The 16,890-nt window shown below is 41.7% G+C and overlaps 1 protein-coding gene across 2 annotated transcripts in view; it reads left to right on the top strand.

Moving 5' to 3' along the window:
• The first annotated feature begins 7,825 nt into the window (after positions 1-7,825).
• Positions 7,826-16,890, top strand: part of NFE2L2 (NFE2 like bZIP transcription factor 2) — a 35,526-nt gene continuing 26,461 nt past the window's right edge. The window contains exon 1 of one of the 2 annotated variants that reach the window (XM_003990893.6): positions 7,826-8,006. In XM_003990893.6, coding sequence (XP_003990942.1) covers positions 7,962-8,006 — 45 coding nt within the window. In that variant the 5' untranslated portion in view covers positions 7,826-7,961. Of the gene's footprint in view, positions 8,007-8,879; positions 9,157-16,890 lie in introns of those variants that run through there. The other variant, XM_003990892.6, reaches the window with a different exon arrangement.

Below are 16,890 nucleotides of genomic sequence, written 5' to 3'. Positions count from 1 at the left end.
GATATGTGTATTTCTCTGACTGACTAATTTCGCTTAGCATAATATCCTCTACTTCCATCCACGTAGTTGCAAATAGCAAGATTTCATTCTTTTTGATTGCTGAGTAATACTCCATTTGTGTGTGTGTGTGTGTGTGTGTGTGTGTGTGTGTGTGTGTGTATACCACATCTCCTTTATCCATTCATCCATCGATGGACATTTGGGCTCTTTCCATACTTTGGCTATTGTTGATAGTGCTGCTATAAACATTGGGGTGCATGTGTCCCTTCAAAACAGCATACATGTATCCCTTGGATAAATACCTAGTAGTACAATTGCTGGGTCATAGGGTAGTTCTATTTTTAATTTTTTGAGGAACCTTCATACTGTTTTCCAGAGTGGCTGCACCAGTTTGCATTCCCACCAGCAGTGGAAAAGAGATCCTGTCTCTCTGCATCCTCACCAACATCTGTTGTTGCCTGAGTTGTTAATGTTAGCCATTCTGACAGGTGTGAGGTGGTATCTCAGTGTGGTTTTGATTTGTATTTCCCTGATGATGAGTGATGTTGAGCATTTTTTCATGCATTGGTTGGCCATCTGGAGGTCTTTTTTGGAGAAGTGTCTATTCACGGCTTTTGCCCATTTCTTCACTGGATGATTTGTTTTTTGGGTGTTGAGTCTGATAAGTTCTTTATAGATTTTGGATACTAACCCTTTGTCTGATTTGTTGTTTGCAAATATCTCCCATTTCATCTGTTGCCTTTTAGTTTTGCTTATTGTTTCCTTCGCTGTGCAGAAGCTTTTTATTTTGATGAGGTCCCAATAGTTCATTTTTGCTTTGGTTTCCCTTGCCTCTGGAGACGTATTGAGTAAGAAGTTGCTGCAGCCGAGGTCAAAGAGGTTTGTGTCTGCTTTCTCCTCGAGGATTTTGATGGCTTCCTGTCTGACAGTTAGGTCTGTTTTGAGTTTATTTTGAGTTTATTTTTTGGAGTTTATTATTTTGAGTTTATGTATCCATTTTGAGTTTATTTTTGTGTATGGTGAAAGAAAGTGGTCCAGGTTATTTTTCTGTATGTCACTGTCCAGTTTTCCCAGCACCACTTGATGAAGAGACTGTCTTTATTCTATTGGATATCCTTAACTGCTTTGTCAAAGATTAGTTGGCCATATGTTTGTGGGTCCATTTCTGAGTTCTCTATTCTGTTCCATTGATCTGAGTGTCTGTTTTTGTGCCATAAATATTTGATTTTTAAGTCATCTCTACACCCAATGTGGGGCTTGAACCCACAACCCCGAGATCAAGAGTCCCATCATGCTCCACTGTCTGAGCCAGCCAAGTGCCCTGTTTCCTCATTGTTAAAGGAGATTATAATATACTTATGTCATTGGTTTTCTGAGAGGATTAGATAAAACAATCCATGTAAAGTGCATGGTCCATAGTCAAAACTCAATTTTTAAAATGCAAATGAATTCATACATTTACTATCACAAAGCCTTTCAAAGTTTATGAACCTCAAAGATTGAAATATTTCATCTTTCATCAGGAGAAAGAAATGTGATGAACAGGTACCTAAACCTCACGAGGAAAGATAGCTTTTTTTTTTAAATGTTTGGTTGGTTGGTTTCTCTCTCTCTCTCCAAATAGTTAATAAATAAACATTTTTTTTTAAACTGGCATTACACTTGCAACTACGTGGATGGAACTAGAGGGTATTATGCTAAGCGAAATTAGTCACAGAAAGACAAATATCATATGACTTCACTCATATGAGGACTTTAAGACACAGAATAGATGAACATCAGGGAAGGGAAGCAAAAATAATACAAAAACAGGGAGGGGGACAGAATATAAGAGACTCTTAAATATGGAGAACAAACAAGGGTTACTGGAGGGGTGTGGGAGGGGGGATGGGCTAAAAGGGTAAGGGGCATTAAGGAATCTACTCCTGAAATCATTGTTGCACTATATGCTAACTAACTTGGATGTAAATTAAAAAAATAAAATAAAATAAAGTTACCTACATGTTAGGCTTTTTAGAACCACACAACAAGAGGAATTTAGTTTATTGGAAGAAATACAACGGTTATAATAGCTTATAATCTTGTCAGTGTATTTTATACCAAGGCTCTTAGACCTTTTCATTAAAACAGAAAAATAAAAACTCTACCATTAGGTAGAGAGGCTGAAATTGCAAACAGTCCATTTAGTTTTTTCCTGCCCTTTACTTTGAGGTTCTTACATGTAGAAATCCTGTTCTCATATTTGTTTGCAAGTTTTCTCTCTAGTGAAAACTACTTTATCATTCTGTCCGTGGGGAATTAATTAAACAGAATGTGGAAAAATGTAATCTCCAGGGTGCCTTGCTGTCAGTTCCCTCAGTAAATACAGCACAGCCAAGGGACTCTACAGAGACCTGACCTAGAGTGGACCGAGCCTGGGCTTTAGAACTGGACAGTTTCAGAGAATACTTTTCTTGAGCTTTGAGAAACTCATGTCATTGTTTTGTCATCTTCTGATTTATAATATTGGGCCTAACCACGTCTCTATGATTTGTAGGAATATTTATAAAATATATGAAATAATTATCATCATTAATAAACTGGGTTATTAATCTCCTCCAAAAATAAGGTGCTGGCATGTAATTAAAATTTACAACTAACCCTTTAGATCTGGTCCAGTACTTAATTTGCCTTCCAAAGCCCTGGTCAATTTGTTGTGTGGGAAGAACATAATACCAGGATCAGGAAATGTTGTTCTACTCCTCACTGTGCCAATAGCTAGCTCTGTGATCAGTGGTAACCACCTCACCCCTCAGTTTCCTCAAATGTAAAAGTAGAGAGTTGGACTAGATCAGGAAGGGAAAACACGTGATATGTGCCACTACCCCTACTATTCTGTGTCCATGGCAGACATTATTAATCAATCGCTGAAATTTTTCTACCAAATTGGGAAGCTGCTTCTGAATTCTCAACAAAGCATTGTAGAGTTGGCAATCAAAATAAAACTTTCTGGCCATCTTTGGGTCAGTAAATCTTTAAAGATTCTTTTAATTCTCATATTATGCAGAGGCCAAAATGAGAGTCCATGGAATAGCAAATGCCAAAAGATAAATACCTTGGCAATTCTTCTCTTTTCACATTCCAACCTCTGAGAGTATTAAAGACTCTGTCTGCAAGGCCTGTCCATGAGGATACTTTGCTCTTCCATGATTGCATTCAGCTTTTTGTTTTTTCAAAATGAAAATAGTTTAATTGATTTTCCCCCTAATTCTAAAAATGCTTACTATAAAAATTTGAACAGTACAGAAAAGTACAAATAGAAGTGAAAATTTTCTGATATTCAACACCCATTATTAATATTTGGTAACTGGCCTTGCAGACATAGCTCTAGGTGCATGTTTCTGTACTCTGTTTATTTTCTTTATATTGCAGTGTTATGTATAAGCAACTTTGAGTATAATTCTGAAGCTGTGATTCTTAGTCTCTACTCAATGTACTCAAAAAATTCCATCTTTGTCTGGGGGCTCCTATTCGGCTGAGTGAACGTTGCAAATATAGCAGTAGATTGAAAGCGCAAAGGATCTTTAGACCCTTACCACAACTGCACTTAAAGATATGGTTGAATTCTCCAGGCTCCACTCTAGTAAATACAGAATGGAACAATTTGCAAAGCTTGTGGTTAAAATTCAGTTTGAAAATGAAATGGACCCAGTGGCTTGGGAGAAAGCAAATGTTCCTCCTTTACCCCATACCTCACCCCCACTTTTTTTTTTTGCTTATTATTATAATATAAAGTAATATATGTTTATTTAGGAAAACACAGGCAAAAATGAGAAAAATAAAATCATAAGCAATCTAATCAGAATGATTATGATTAACATTTTGGAGCATATATGTTCAGTCTTTTTTTTCAATGCATATATATTTATGGAAGTATCAACACATAATTCAAAAGCACTCTTAAACTTCTGGGTTTTTTCTTTGCTCACTGCACTGCAGTTTCTGCAGAGCGTTATTTCTATTATGAGCAGGAAACCATACAAGTTAAAACTGGCTTTGGAGACATACACTTCTTTGTATCAGTAGTTTGCATAGTGATGTATGCACACCAAGGACCCAAGGTTATGGGTGTGTTTTGAAATTAATACACAAATTACTTTGAACACTGATGTATGTGAGTTCAGTTTATCCACTGGGCATGCTGCTCCTGAAGTTTAAATTCCCTCAGCAGATATTCAGCAAGTATCTTACATAACTAGTATAAATGGAAGTCATATCACAGGTAGAATTTCGATATGAATTTTATCTCCATCTATATAATTGATGAAATGTCTGTGTTCCTTCAGTGTATTTTGACAAGAATATCTCATCGTCTAACATCATCTATCTAATGGTATGATACTGGTGCATGCTGTGATAAGGTGACTTATTTTGTATGTAGCAAAAAAAAAAAAAATATATATATATATATATATATATATATATATATATATAATAGGAAAGATACCTTCCTCACTCACAGGGAAGTCAATATGCCTCTAAGGGTTTGAGACTATTACATTGCAAAATATCATCCCTATATGTATCCCCCAATGATGGTTAACAAACAAAAAGCAGCCAGGAGAAACCTTGTCTTTGTTATCTATTGCTGAGAAACAAGCCACCCCCAAAATTTAGTGCCTGAAAACAATTGATTATAATCTCTTGCAATTCTTTGGGCTGATTAGACACACCCAGGTAGTCTTCTACCTGTCTTGCTTGGAGTCTCTCATTGATGGTGTTAGATAGCAGCTGGGGCTAGAATTCTCTGGGGGCTTGACTAGGTGGACTGGAAGGTTCCAAGGTGTTTTCTTCACTCACATGTCTGGTGCTTTGGTTCACATAGCCTCCCTCTCCACCTGGAGCCTCTTCCCCCAGGGTTTTCTCCATGACCTCTCTTCCCATGAAGATAGACTTCTTACATGACTGACCTCTATGAGTGTAAAATTAAAAGCTCCCAGGACTTTTTAAGGCAGAGGCAGAGGCCTGGCATAGTATCACTTTCAGCCTCTTTCCATAAGGTAAAACAACTCAGGGCCAGCCTTGATTCAATGTGGGGAGACTATACAAGCACATCAATATGAGGAGCAGTGGTTCATTGGGTGCCATTTTTGGAAACTAGTTACCCAATATTCTCCAACTATAAACAGGACAAATTTAGAATTTCAACTATAATTCCAAAAATCTGGATATTTTCTGGCTCAAACAGAGTACAATTAAAGAAATGAAAAGAAGAGATAAGAAGTCTCAAGGTGATGAAGGATTTTGAAACAGTAGGTGTTTCCTTGTCCTTGCAAACCTGGCAGATTAGATCAGAGAGAGGAATGTGAAATAAACTGGCCATTGCATCCCCATTATCCAAATTTTGTGTGCTCAGAAGGCTTAATTAATGATTTTTATTTTTTTGTGAGAACTCTATAACCAAGTATTACAGTTCTGACACATTTGAAGCATATACGCAGGGTTGTCTTTCCAAAGACAGCAAAAAATTCAGACAGCAGTGGAAATGTGCAAGGGTTAGTAGAATGCAAAACAGATAGGGGGAAAAATAAAATAGTAGCTAGGAGAGCCGGCAGTAAAGATTCCCATGGTACCAGAACAGGAGAGGAAAACCAGCATCCTCTTTCCTGTTCCTCTCGAGCTTCTCAGTGCATAGTATCTGTGCCCTCACAGCACAGTAGGTAAGTTTAGAGGGCAAGGAAGGACCCAGGTTCTCACATGAAGACTATCTAATTCTGCAGAGTGTCTGCAAAGACTAGGAACCTCCTTGACATAGATGGTCTGAGACTGGGGTTCCCTTTTCTTGTGCTGAAGCACCATTTAACACCAAGCAGCTTTTTGTTAATGTTTATTTTTCTTTGACATGTTTAGACTGTTATCATATTATTCTCCTCCCTCTAAAAATATGTACTCTGGAGGTGCCTAAAATAATACACTCCCAGCAATTGCAGTTTTGAAAAATAAAGGTTATTTCATTCATTAAATTCAATGGAAATTTGTTGCTTAACAAGGAAATAACAAACGCCTTATACTTGAGGGCAACTACTGTGTCATATATGACTTTAGTATCTCCTACCCCCTGGGTTCACTGTCTACTTTCTCAGATGTAGTAGTTTTAATAAGTAACTTGAATTGTTAAGCAATATGCTCTTGTGCCCTTTGACGCAGAAGTGTCATTTCATTATGTCTCTGCATGTTTCATATCAGGTTCATTGTAAATAATTTCACCTAAGCTTGTTTTCAGTGTGCAGGTCATTTTGCAGGCTTTTCAAATAACAGCTGAAAAGGTTTAATTCAAGTTGAAGAAGCTGGCTTCAATTACAAGCAATTAATTTAGTTAGGCTTCACTTAGCTCAAGGAATATTTGAACATATGACTTTACAGATAAATCTTGGCAGTGTCAAATTATGCAACCAAGAGAAAGTAAGTTCTTTGCAGTTTTTTGGGCGTTGATCTGCTACAGTCAGGCTTTTTTTTCTTTTCTTTTTTTTTTTTCCTCCTGTCAGGTTTTTGAATGAAATAGTAAAACCTCTGCCAGCACTGTCTACTTCACCTGGCTTTGCATAATTCCAAGAAACTAGAAACTAAAAACAAGGATTACTAAAGAGTTAGAAAGATTGTTAACACATAAGAGAGAAAAAAAAACCCAAAACTATTTATCTCTTCTCTCTTAAATCTGAAAAGATTTCACAATATTCCTGTTTTCAAGTACTTGAAGTTTTCTGTGGACAATGCTTAATTTTTAAATAATTGCTTTTAATGTAAAAGGCAATATATATTGTAGATTTAAAATATACTTAAAGTAACAACGAGTAAGGTAAAAATCATTCGTGAGCTTACAGCTACGATTTTAGTAAACATTAAAGTTGTTTAATTTTTTTTCCTAGACACCACCTGTTTTTACAAGATGGGTCCATACTACACAAACTATTTTATAGCTTGGCCTTTTTTATTTTTATTGTTTACATCATATGCTGGGTACGTGAAAAGAAACTTGTGAAGATTCTGGCATGTTGTAGTATTGCAGTCTTAAAAGGCACCATCTGTGGTGTGACGTGTGAGCTTTGGTGGGAAGAGAAGACTCCTGGTGGGCAATACTGACCATTCTCCGACCAAAAGAGACCTCCCCGTTTGCCCACAGCGATGGGCCAGCTAGAGTGCTAGCGCGTGGGAGTAAGCGGAGGGCGTTCAGGGTGACCGAGAGCACGAGCTACCCGCGCGGTCCACGGCTGCCCTGGGCAAGTCCCACTGGCCCCGGCCCAGGTATGGACGGAGGGCGAGAGGGCAGTTCGCGTCGCGCACGGCCTGGGTCTAAACATTTAACCCCCACCCCCAGGGCTGGCGCCACTCTCGGGCGGTGGAGTGAGATAAAGCCGGGCAAGGTTCTGCAACTCCAGATCAGGGAGGCGCAGCTCCGACACCGGCGCCTCCGCGGGGTCTCCAGTAGTGTTTGTTCCAACTGTTTAAACTGTTTCAAAGCGCCTGAACCCAAACGACCTTCTGCAAACAACTCTCAATCTCGCGGGCCGAGAGTTTAGGTTTTATTTGCGGGGAGAGGGAGGGATTGAGCGCGGGGACCAGGAAGCCAATGCAGCCCTCCTCCCGGCACCCCGCTCGCCTGTCCGCGGGGACCCCCGCCCGCGGCCCTTCCCTGCCCCGGGCCCACGAGCTTCTTGCGTCAGCTGGGGCGGGGGTGGGGGATTTTCGGAAGCTCTGCCTGCGCAGCCAGCCCGGGAACGACTGGCCCGGGCTCTTGCCCCGCCCTCTGGGGGGGCGGGAGGCGGAGCGGGGCAACAGCCCAGCGGGCCACTCGGGCCGTGTCGCGGGAGTGCTGCGGTGACCGGAGGAGCAGCCGTCGCCTGTGCCGCCCAGTCCGCGCCGCGCCTCGGCACCTGGGACAAGGCTGCCGTCGGGGAGCGCCACACCACGGTCCCCAGCTCATCATGATGGACTTGGAGCTGCCGCCGCCCGGACTGCCGTCCCAGCAGGTGCTGCCCCGGCCCTTGGAGCCCAGCGGTGGTGCCAGGACGGGGACAGGGGCTCAGGGAGCTGCGGACTGGGCGGGACAACCGCAGCCGGCTTCTCCCGTCTACGGCCTGAGTCCGGACTGCTGTGGCCGCGCACTAGAGCCGCTGCGCTTGCGCTGGGGCCCGGGCGGGGAGGAGGAGCGGGGACCCAAAGGGCTGCGAGGATCCTATGGGACGCGAGGGGAGTGGGAGTGCGACCCCCGAGGGCAACTATGTGGAGGTCTGGAAGCTACTTCCGTGTGCGTAGGGCGAAGGGGCCTCTCTAGCCGCGTCCCCGGCTTCCGGAGCTGGGACTCGGGAGCTCCAGCTGGAGTTTGAGCAGCCCCAGAGGTGGCAGGGCAGGAGGGGGCGGACGCTGGCGGTCTGAGCCGGCGCAGCCCGGCCCTTCCGGGGCTGCGCTGCTCCCCCGCCTCGGAGCCGGCAAAAATGTGCCTAGTCACGGGGCCGCTCTCGGGGGAGTTGAGGTCTCCTCCGGACTGGGACCCGGAGCCCCTGCCCTACCGCCGCCCCCATCCACGTTCTCCGCGGGCGCGGGCGGTGGCTCTGCGCGCTCACCCTGCTGGCCCGTCTAAGGGCACCCCTTGGCAAAGTAATCAGTCAATCCATCCATCAGATCGCTCGTAGGCAGCTTGGCGAGAAAGCCCAGCCCCCAGGGTGGGGGGAGGGAGGAGGTCACTAAGTGCCCAGCGCTCTGCGATGCCCCGACGTGCGGCGGCGGGACCAGGCGCTCCCTCGCGTGGTGGGAAATGTTCGGCCTCGGAGATCCGGGGTCGGCCTCTGGCAACCGGCGGGTAAATGCGGGCGGGGCAGCGAACTGAAGTCGGACGCGGCTTCCCGATACCCGCGTGGTGCCTCCCAGTGGCGCACGCCGGGTGCGTGGACTCGGCCTCCAAGACAGTGGCCCGTTGGCTGTCACGGCGGCCCTCGGTTGGCCCTTTCCTGCTTTATAGCGTGCAAACCTTGCCGCGCCGGGGCCAAGGGACAAGTTGGAGCTGTTGATCTGTTGCGCAATTGTTATTTTCCCCAGGGCGGCTTTGTCTTTGGATTTAACGTTTCAGAATTGCAGTTCCAAAATGTGTAAGGCAGGATATTCTGTGCTGTGCTGTCAAGGGTAAGAGTTTCGAGAGTGGATTAGAATTTCTATTGATTTTAGGCTGTTAGTAAATTTTTTGCTGTCATATATTATTTCTTCCTTGGATGCTTTCGTTTTTTTCTAGTTGAGAATTTGCTTCGATTTCTTAGCATGTTTCTTTTGCTAGGGCAGAAGGTGGGACACTTGGGTTTCATAGTATTTTGCTAGCGAGTTTTGTAAATTGTTATAAAAGTGAAAACAAGTTACTGTTCATACTTTGTAGGGACTTTCAAAGAAGTAGATATTTATATTTCCAAATATTTTTGGTAATTGGGTTTTTAGGAAAAATACTTAATACTTGGTTCAAGGAAATGTGTAGCGTAATAGGTATAAGTAAGAGCATATGTTTATACTGTTAAATGTGAAGTTTTACATTAATCTTGAAGATTTAAGATTTTAAGTTATTGACAATATATTGTGCTTTTTTGTTATTTAAAGCTGTTTGTCTTAACCTCCCCCCCCCCCCGCCCTTAATGATTAGGATTGTATTCCCTCAGTTCCCGCTACTATGAAGTATATTGTACTTTCCGATTTAACTGCTATTCAACAGAATTCATATAACCATCTAGCTATTTATACAGTAATCTATATAACCAAAGGATATAAAAGGCTAATGGACTTTTGTTTTTCTAAACTGTGTTCTAGAGTTCTCTATTATTTTTAATTTGTTTTTCTGTGTAATTTAACATTCTATATATACAAAAGTTCATTAAGCATGTGTATTGCTTTCTCTTTTAAATGTGAATTTTCAGTTATATTTGATAAGGTAACTACTTTTCCTCCTTTGTAATCAGACACAGTTTTCATATTTGAAGACTATGAAAAAAGGAAATGGAGTAAAATTTGAAATCAAGTTCATGTGTGTAACTGTTAATCATATTAAATAATAGTGGTAGTCTGGAAAGATTTCAACAAAAAGTCAAGAATGGATTCTGAACTTTGTCAAATAAATTCCAGGTATGAGGTGGTACTAGGATTCAGTTTTTCATCCTGTGGGCAGAGGAGGAATTGATAAACGGTAGAAAGCAGAGCCTGAGATTCTGTATTTCTGTTAGCTGAAGGAACCATCCATTACCCCTTTCAATGGTGTCTCAGATAAAGTACTTTTATATATGAGGGATGGAGTTGATCTTGGACTAGACTGATTAAGATTATTTTTAAAGGAACATAAGACAGGCCTCTCATCTGAATGAATGTTAAGCAAAGAACAACTTGACTTTTTAGATACGACTTTTTAGACTTGAGAGATTATGGAAGCTGCATGTAGGAGAATAAATACACAATTTATATCAGTCTTTCTGCTTTAAAAATAATGGGTCATTCTGGAATCTTTGTTGTTGGGTTTTTATAAACAATGCTGGATAAAAAAGAACTCCTGTCTTTCTTTAGGATTACCAGGATCAGTTGAAAACCAAATACAGTTTTTCTTAATATTTATTTTCATTCAGGATGAATATTCTTCAGAGCTACATGAGAAAAGGAAGCCTCTGTGGACTATAAGCACATTTTGTTGTTGTTGTTGTTGTTGTTGTTGTTGTTGTTGTTGAGAATTTCCTACCTACTGGCTGAACATAATTTAAAGTGGGTTTTGCATAAAAAATATTTTCTCTTGAATTTTTCTTTGATCTGGGGTTAACTTTTCAGTGCAAACTCTTGGGTGCAGGAAGAATTTGGCACTAAGATGATAATAGATGAGTTATTGGGCACTTCCTTGAGTGCCAGGAGCTGCAATAATTGCTTCACCTGCATAATTCCACACTAACCCCATGGGAAATACTATTATCTCCAGTTTCCAGGAGGAGAATAGAGGCACAAAGAGGCCAAGAGTCCTGCTTAAGGTGCCCCCAACTATTTTTTATTAATTACTTTATTTACATAAGTAATCTCTGCACCCAACATGGAGCTTAAACTCACTACCTGGAGATCAAGAGTCCCACATTCCACCTACTGAGCCAGCCAGGCGCCTGAAATGCCCCAACTATTGACTGGTGGAGATGGGATTCAAACCTAGATAGTCTGACTCCAATGGCTTTAAATCACCACTTCCAGACTAGACCAGGACTAGCTAAACAGGAGGAATAGCTCACATTTTAAAAAGTGGATTATTTGAGAAGAACTAGGAGAAAGAGAGGCAGGAATTAAAAAGATTAACTTCTGCACCTTTTCCACTTAACAAGAAATTCATTAACTTTGTATGTATTGGAGGAGGCGGGCCCTCTTAAATTCAGTGAAAGTAAATACAACCTGGCGATTAATTACCACATGGGGGCTTTTTAAGGAAGACACTGAGACCTAGAGGGGTTTCATTTGGAGGGGCAGGACCATTTCTTTTTCTTTCTTTCTTTCTTTCTTTCTTTCTTTCTTTCTTTCTTTCTTTCTTTCTTTCTTTCTTTCTTTCTTTCTTTCTTTCTTTCTTTCTTCCTTCCTTCCTTCCTTCCTTCCTTCCTTCCTTCCTTCCTTTCTTTCTTTTCTTTCTTTTCTTTCTTTCTTAGTAATCTCCACATGGGGCTCAAACTCACAACCCTGAGATCAGGAGTCACACACTCTGCTGACTGAGCCAGCAGGCACCCCAGGGCCACTTCTCAATATAATAATACTTTTAAAAATTCATGGGATCTCAGCAGTGTTCAAGATTAAGGTTAGGGTTATGTTAGGGTTGGGGCATTACATTTTTCAGGGACCATTTTTCCTTTTTCTTAATTAAATCTGTTAGCTGCTAGACCCCCCCCCCCTTTGCTTACCTTTATTTGCCTTGTTAGTTGGTACATTCTCCTGTTCATTGACTTTTTTTGCTTTGAAGTAGTCAAAAATAAGTTTGATAATATATATATGTATATGTATGTATATATATAGTGAAAAGTGGGATCGACAGGGTTAGGCCAGGTTGAAAGTCACTGGGTAGAATGGGGAGAATTTGAATGGAAAATGGCTAGGAGAAATTTGTTGGCTCAAATTAAATTTTTTTTTTTCAACGCTTATTTATTTTTGGGACAGAGAGAGATAGAGCATGAACGGGGGAGGGGCAGAGAGAGAGGGAGACACAGAATCGGAAACAGGCTCCAGGCTCTGAGCCATCAGCCCAGAGCCCAACGCGGGGCTCGAACTCACGGACTGCGAGATCGTGACCTGGCTGAAGTCAGACGCTTAACCGACTGCGCCACCCAGGCGCCCCTGTTGGCTCAAATTAAACACCAGTCTCTTGTTCAGGGCATTTCTGAATTGAAGCAAGCATAAGGGCTCAAGTTATCTCAGTGAAGCTTATTTAGGGTTTTGAATATTTCAAAATCAAATATATTATTTCTTAGTCTTTATTGTTAAACAAGTTGTTTTCAGAATTATCGTCTTATTTGTGTGAATTAAAGATGGTGCAGGATTTTTAGGACCCGGTGGGTGATTTGCCTGAAAGTTAGTGTGAGTAAACCCAGGGTATTTAAATGCCTGGTCCAGGGGTGCCTGGGTGGCTCAGTCGGTTTAGCATCTGACTTCGGCTCGGGTCATGATCTCAGTTTGTGGATTTGAGCCCCGCATCGGGCTCTGTGCTGATAGCTCAGAGCCTGGAGCCTGCTTTGGATTCTGTCTCCCTCTCTCTGCTCTCCCCTGCTCATTCTCTCTCTGTCACCTGTCTCTCTCTCTCTCTCTCTCTCTCTCTCTCTCTCTCTCTCTCTCTCTCAAAAATAAATAAACATTAAAAGATAATAAGAAAATAAATGCCTGGTCCAGCCATTTCTGAAAGTTTGGTGAAATCTGTTGCATACCAGGGTATGGGAGGACAGATTTACTAATGCTTTATTTAACGTACCTCCTTTACCTTTGGCTGTATGTTTGTTTTAAATTTACTGTTAACATGAATAATAGAGTTTATATTTTGATAATATGATTTTTAGGAGTTACTAAAATTTCATTGCCACCTGCTTTTAAATATGGTCCAAGAGACATTTATTGAAAGGGGTCTAAGATACAGGCCAAGGCTTTTTCAGTTGCGCAGTTGATATGGCATGTTTTCTGGAAATGAAAGCAAAAATTTTATAATATTTACATTCCAAAACAGTATTAGGAAAAAAAAATGGTATTCTTACACTAACCTTCCCCCACACACAGACACCCTCCCTCCAAGAAAACACCAAGACTGCTAAACAAAATTCCGTTCTGCCTAAAGTTGTTGGTTTTCTTTGTGTCAGCCCCTGCCACGATAATCACTTTTCAGTTACTGGTATTAACAGTGTTAAGAACCTGGGCTGGCTCAATTGGTAGAGCATGTGACTCTTGATCTCAGGGTCATGAGTTTGAACCCCAGGTTGGGTGTAGAGATTACTTAAAAAAAAAAGTTAGGAACTCTGAGGGTAGGAGGCACTTTTAACCGATCATCTTTATGGCACATGGCCTATAATACCTGTGTGTCATAAAGCCTCCTATATGAGAGTCTTTCTGTGTGTGTAAGCATGTAAGTTTATTTGACCCAAACTCTGATAGTGAAGACAAATCCAGGGCATAAGAAGGGTTTAGAACACCAAGTCCATCTATCAATGGCCCTGTTGATAATTGGCTCTTGAGAGTCATTAGAATCCCATCGACAGCCTGTGTTCTGGAAGATTAAAAAAAATCCTTGGCAATGCCAGGTAGTCACTCCTTTCTCATAAACTCCGAAGTGGAGACTTTGGTGCCTGTGGTAATAGCATACTGGCCAGATCTGAGCCCTCCGTTGCTTTTTTTTAAAATAAGAGAATGATTGTGTAAGAAAAGAAAAAAAAATCAGGTCATTTTGACTTTGAAGCTTTCTTTTGAACTTCAGAGTTTTTATTTTCTGCATTAGGCAATTCTGTTGCATCGCCTTTTAAAATCTCTGATATTTGTCTTGACTGTGTATTTTTCCCCCCTCTACAGCTAGATTGTGAATTTCTTGAAAGCTGGGCATAGAATTTGTATTTCTCTCCTTTTAAAAAAAAAAAAAAATTACTCTTGAGAGGAGAGAGCGAGAGCCTGAGCAGGGGAGGGGCAGAGAGAGGGGGGAGAGAGAATCCCAAGCAGGCTCCACACTGTCAGTGCAGACCTCGACTCAGGACTCCCGAACCTCGAGGTCATGACCTGAGCTGAAACCAAGTCAGACGCTTAACCAGCTGAGCCACCCAGGTGCCCCTGTGCTTTTTTTGAAACAGCTATATGAGATAGAATTCACATACCGTATGGTGTACCCATTTAAAATAGACAGTTCAGTGATTTAGTGTATTCAGAGTCGTGCAGCCATCACCACAACCGATTTTAGAACATTTTCAGTACCCCAAAAAGAAACCCCATAATTATTAGCAGTAACTCCCCATTTCCCTTCAACTCCTTTAGTCTCTGGTAACCACTCATCCATTTTTTATCTCTGTGGAGTTGTCTGTTCTGGATATTTCATGTAAATGAAATCATGCCTTACGTGGTTTTGTGTGATTGGCTTCTTTCATTTGATACCTTGTTTATAAGGTTTGACCACGGAGTAGCATGTATCAGGACTTCATTCCTTTTTATTGCCGGGTGCTGTTCCACTGTATGGATACAGCACATTTAATTTCTGTTCTCATCAGTTGATGGACATTTGGGTTGTTTCTGCTTTATGTATTTCTTTTTGTTCCCTACAGCAGTGGTTCTTAAACTTTGTTTTCTAGTTGAATCAACCATCAGTATTTTAACATGCTGACATCCAGGTCATATCCCTCATTAAAACAAAATCTGTGGTGGTGGGACCCAAACATCAGTATTTTTTTTTTAAGCTTCTGAAAAGAGATTTTCCAGTGTGCAGTCAGGTTTATGAACCAGTGCCTTAGAGCACCTAGCTCAGTGCTTGGTACCCACTGAAGGTATTTATAGTGATTTAGAAAATCTGGTTAGGATATTTGTCGAAAATCATGAAAAGAAGTGTCTTTGTATTTGATCACTGACCTTCACAACCTAAGGTTAACACCCAAATCTGAGATCTGTTTTAAGGTGCCTGGCGAATGTTGGAAATTCAGTAAATATAACTTGAGCTCTTTAATCCCTCATGGGGATTTGGGTGATAATTTTGTTATCAAGAGGTTTTCCCCAAGGGGGTCAGAATTCCTCTGTGTTTGGTCAGGAATGTGACCTGTGAGAACGTGCAGTCTCAATCATTTAGGGTGAGCCTAGGAAAGGCAGTGGGGACAGAATGCTTGGGCTAAGTGTTGGAGAGCCTGGAGGCTAGGACACACTTTGCCTTCCTCTAGGAAATTCCGTGCTCTGAGTTTTTCAGCCTTGTTATCCTCTCCATTTGAAGAGAACAAAAACCTTACATCTGCAAGGCAACTTTTAGCAATTCAATGTTTTGGCTCCCTGTAATCTGCCTAGTGAAGTATACTTTATATTCTGACTGCGGTAGCTGCCATTTGTACTTACCCAAATGGCTTTCTGGTTTACATCTTTGGAAACTGGGGCTAACTTCTGAATCTTTTACGAGTGAGTGTGTGTGTGTGTGTGTGTGTGTGTGTGTGTGTGTGAGAGAGAGAGAGAGAGAGAGAGAGAGAGAGAGAGAGAGAGAGCGAGCGCGAGCGTGAGAGCTACAGCACTGCAGTACTACTCAAGAGACCTGAAAGTATGGTCCCATACTGGGATTGGGCCCAGAAGGGAGCAAACACCCGGTTCCAGCCACAGCCTCTCTCTACTGTGGCCAGGTAAAACTTTGGCAGCCCACCTCCAGCCTTTCTGTAGCCGTCAGTAGTTCGAAATTCTTTTAACCAATTCTTCCTTTTTGCTTTAAGATTTAAAAAGCAATATCTTATTCTTTCATTTGTTCCTAAGAGTTTTGTCCTGAGGATAGGTGTAATGTGTGTTTAAAGTACCTTCAAACAGTGGGATTTCAGTGTTAACATTTAGGCTGTATGCAATGCATACTTGTATTTCAGTGAATGACTTGCCCCGGTAAAGGCTGTTTTCCTTCTTTGCTGGCATGTAGCCATCATCCAGGGTGGGTTAGTGCCCGTCCCTCCCCCCACCCCATGTCTGTGTAAGATCAGGGACAATACTGACTGCCTGTGTGGGTGGCCTGCTGATAAAGAGTATGGAACTTTGCTGTACTCCAGACTTGACAGCCTTTTGTCCGCTCTGCTTCAGCACAAAAGTATAATGCACATGGATGTAGAACTCAACCTGTTCTCAGTCTAAGGGATTAGAATACCGGGGAAAGTGATTATCCTGTTCTGTTGCTTTCTGTGAACAGAACTGAAACAGAAGGGTGACACATGGTAGAATTACTCTACTTTTTCAGGTGCTTGAGGGCTGACTACGGAACCTGTCCTTTCTGTTGCTTTGTTTTTTTTTGTATTGGATCTAGGGAGTCTTATTGCTGTGTCTAGAGACTGGAAGAGCCCTGAATTTTTTTTTGACGTAGCAAAAAAATAAATCAAAAATGTTTTAATGTTAAAATCCTGGTAATAAAAACCACCAAAAATTAAAAATATTTTTTTTAATTGCCATAGGGGAAATTGCCAATTTTGAAGAAGTTGTTTTTGTTCTTGGTAATTCTCAGTGAAACAGAAGTAAAATATGCTTTGAGGAACCAACCCCAAGGACAGGACCAGGGCTGGTTCACTTTATGCTAACTGCGGTCCCTGCCCTGTATGGTCTTCTGCTGAGACCAGGACCAGGAATGAGAACCATTCTGTGAGTTCAGGCTCTTTCTTCTCCAAAGACAGAGGCTCACCCTCTGCTGGAAACTTCTTT

This window comes from Felis catus, chromosome C1 (genome assembly GCF_018350175.1).
Source record: "Felis catus isolate Fca126 chromosome C1, F.catus_Fca126_mat1.0, whole genome shotgun sequence".
Lineage (NCBI taxonomy): Eukaryota > Metazoa > Chordata > Mammalia > Carnivora > Felidae > Felis > Felis catus.
Note: the sequence above shows the minus strand (reverse complement) of the source record. Positions and strands in the feature narration are given on the sequence as shown.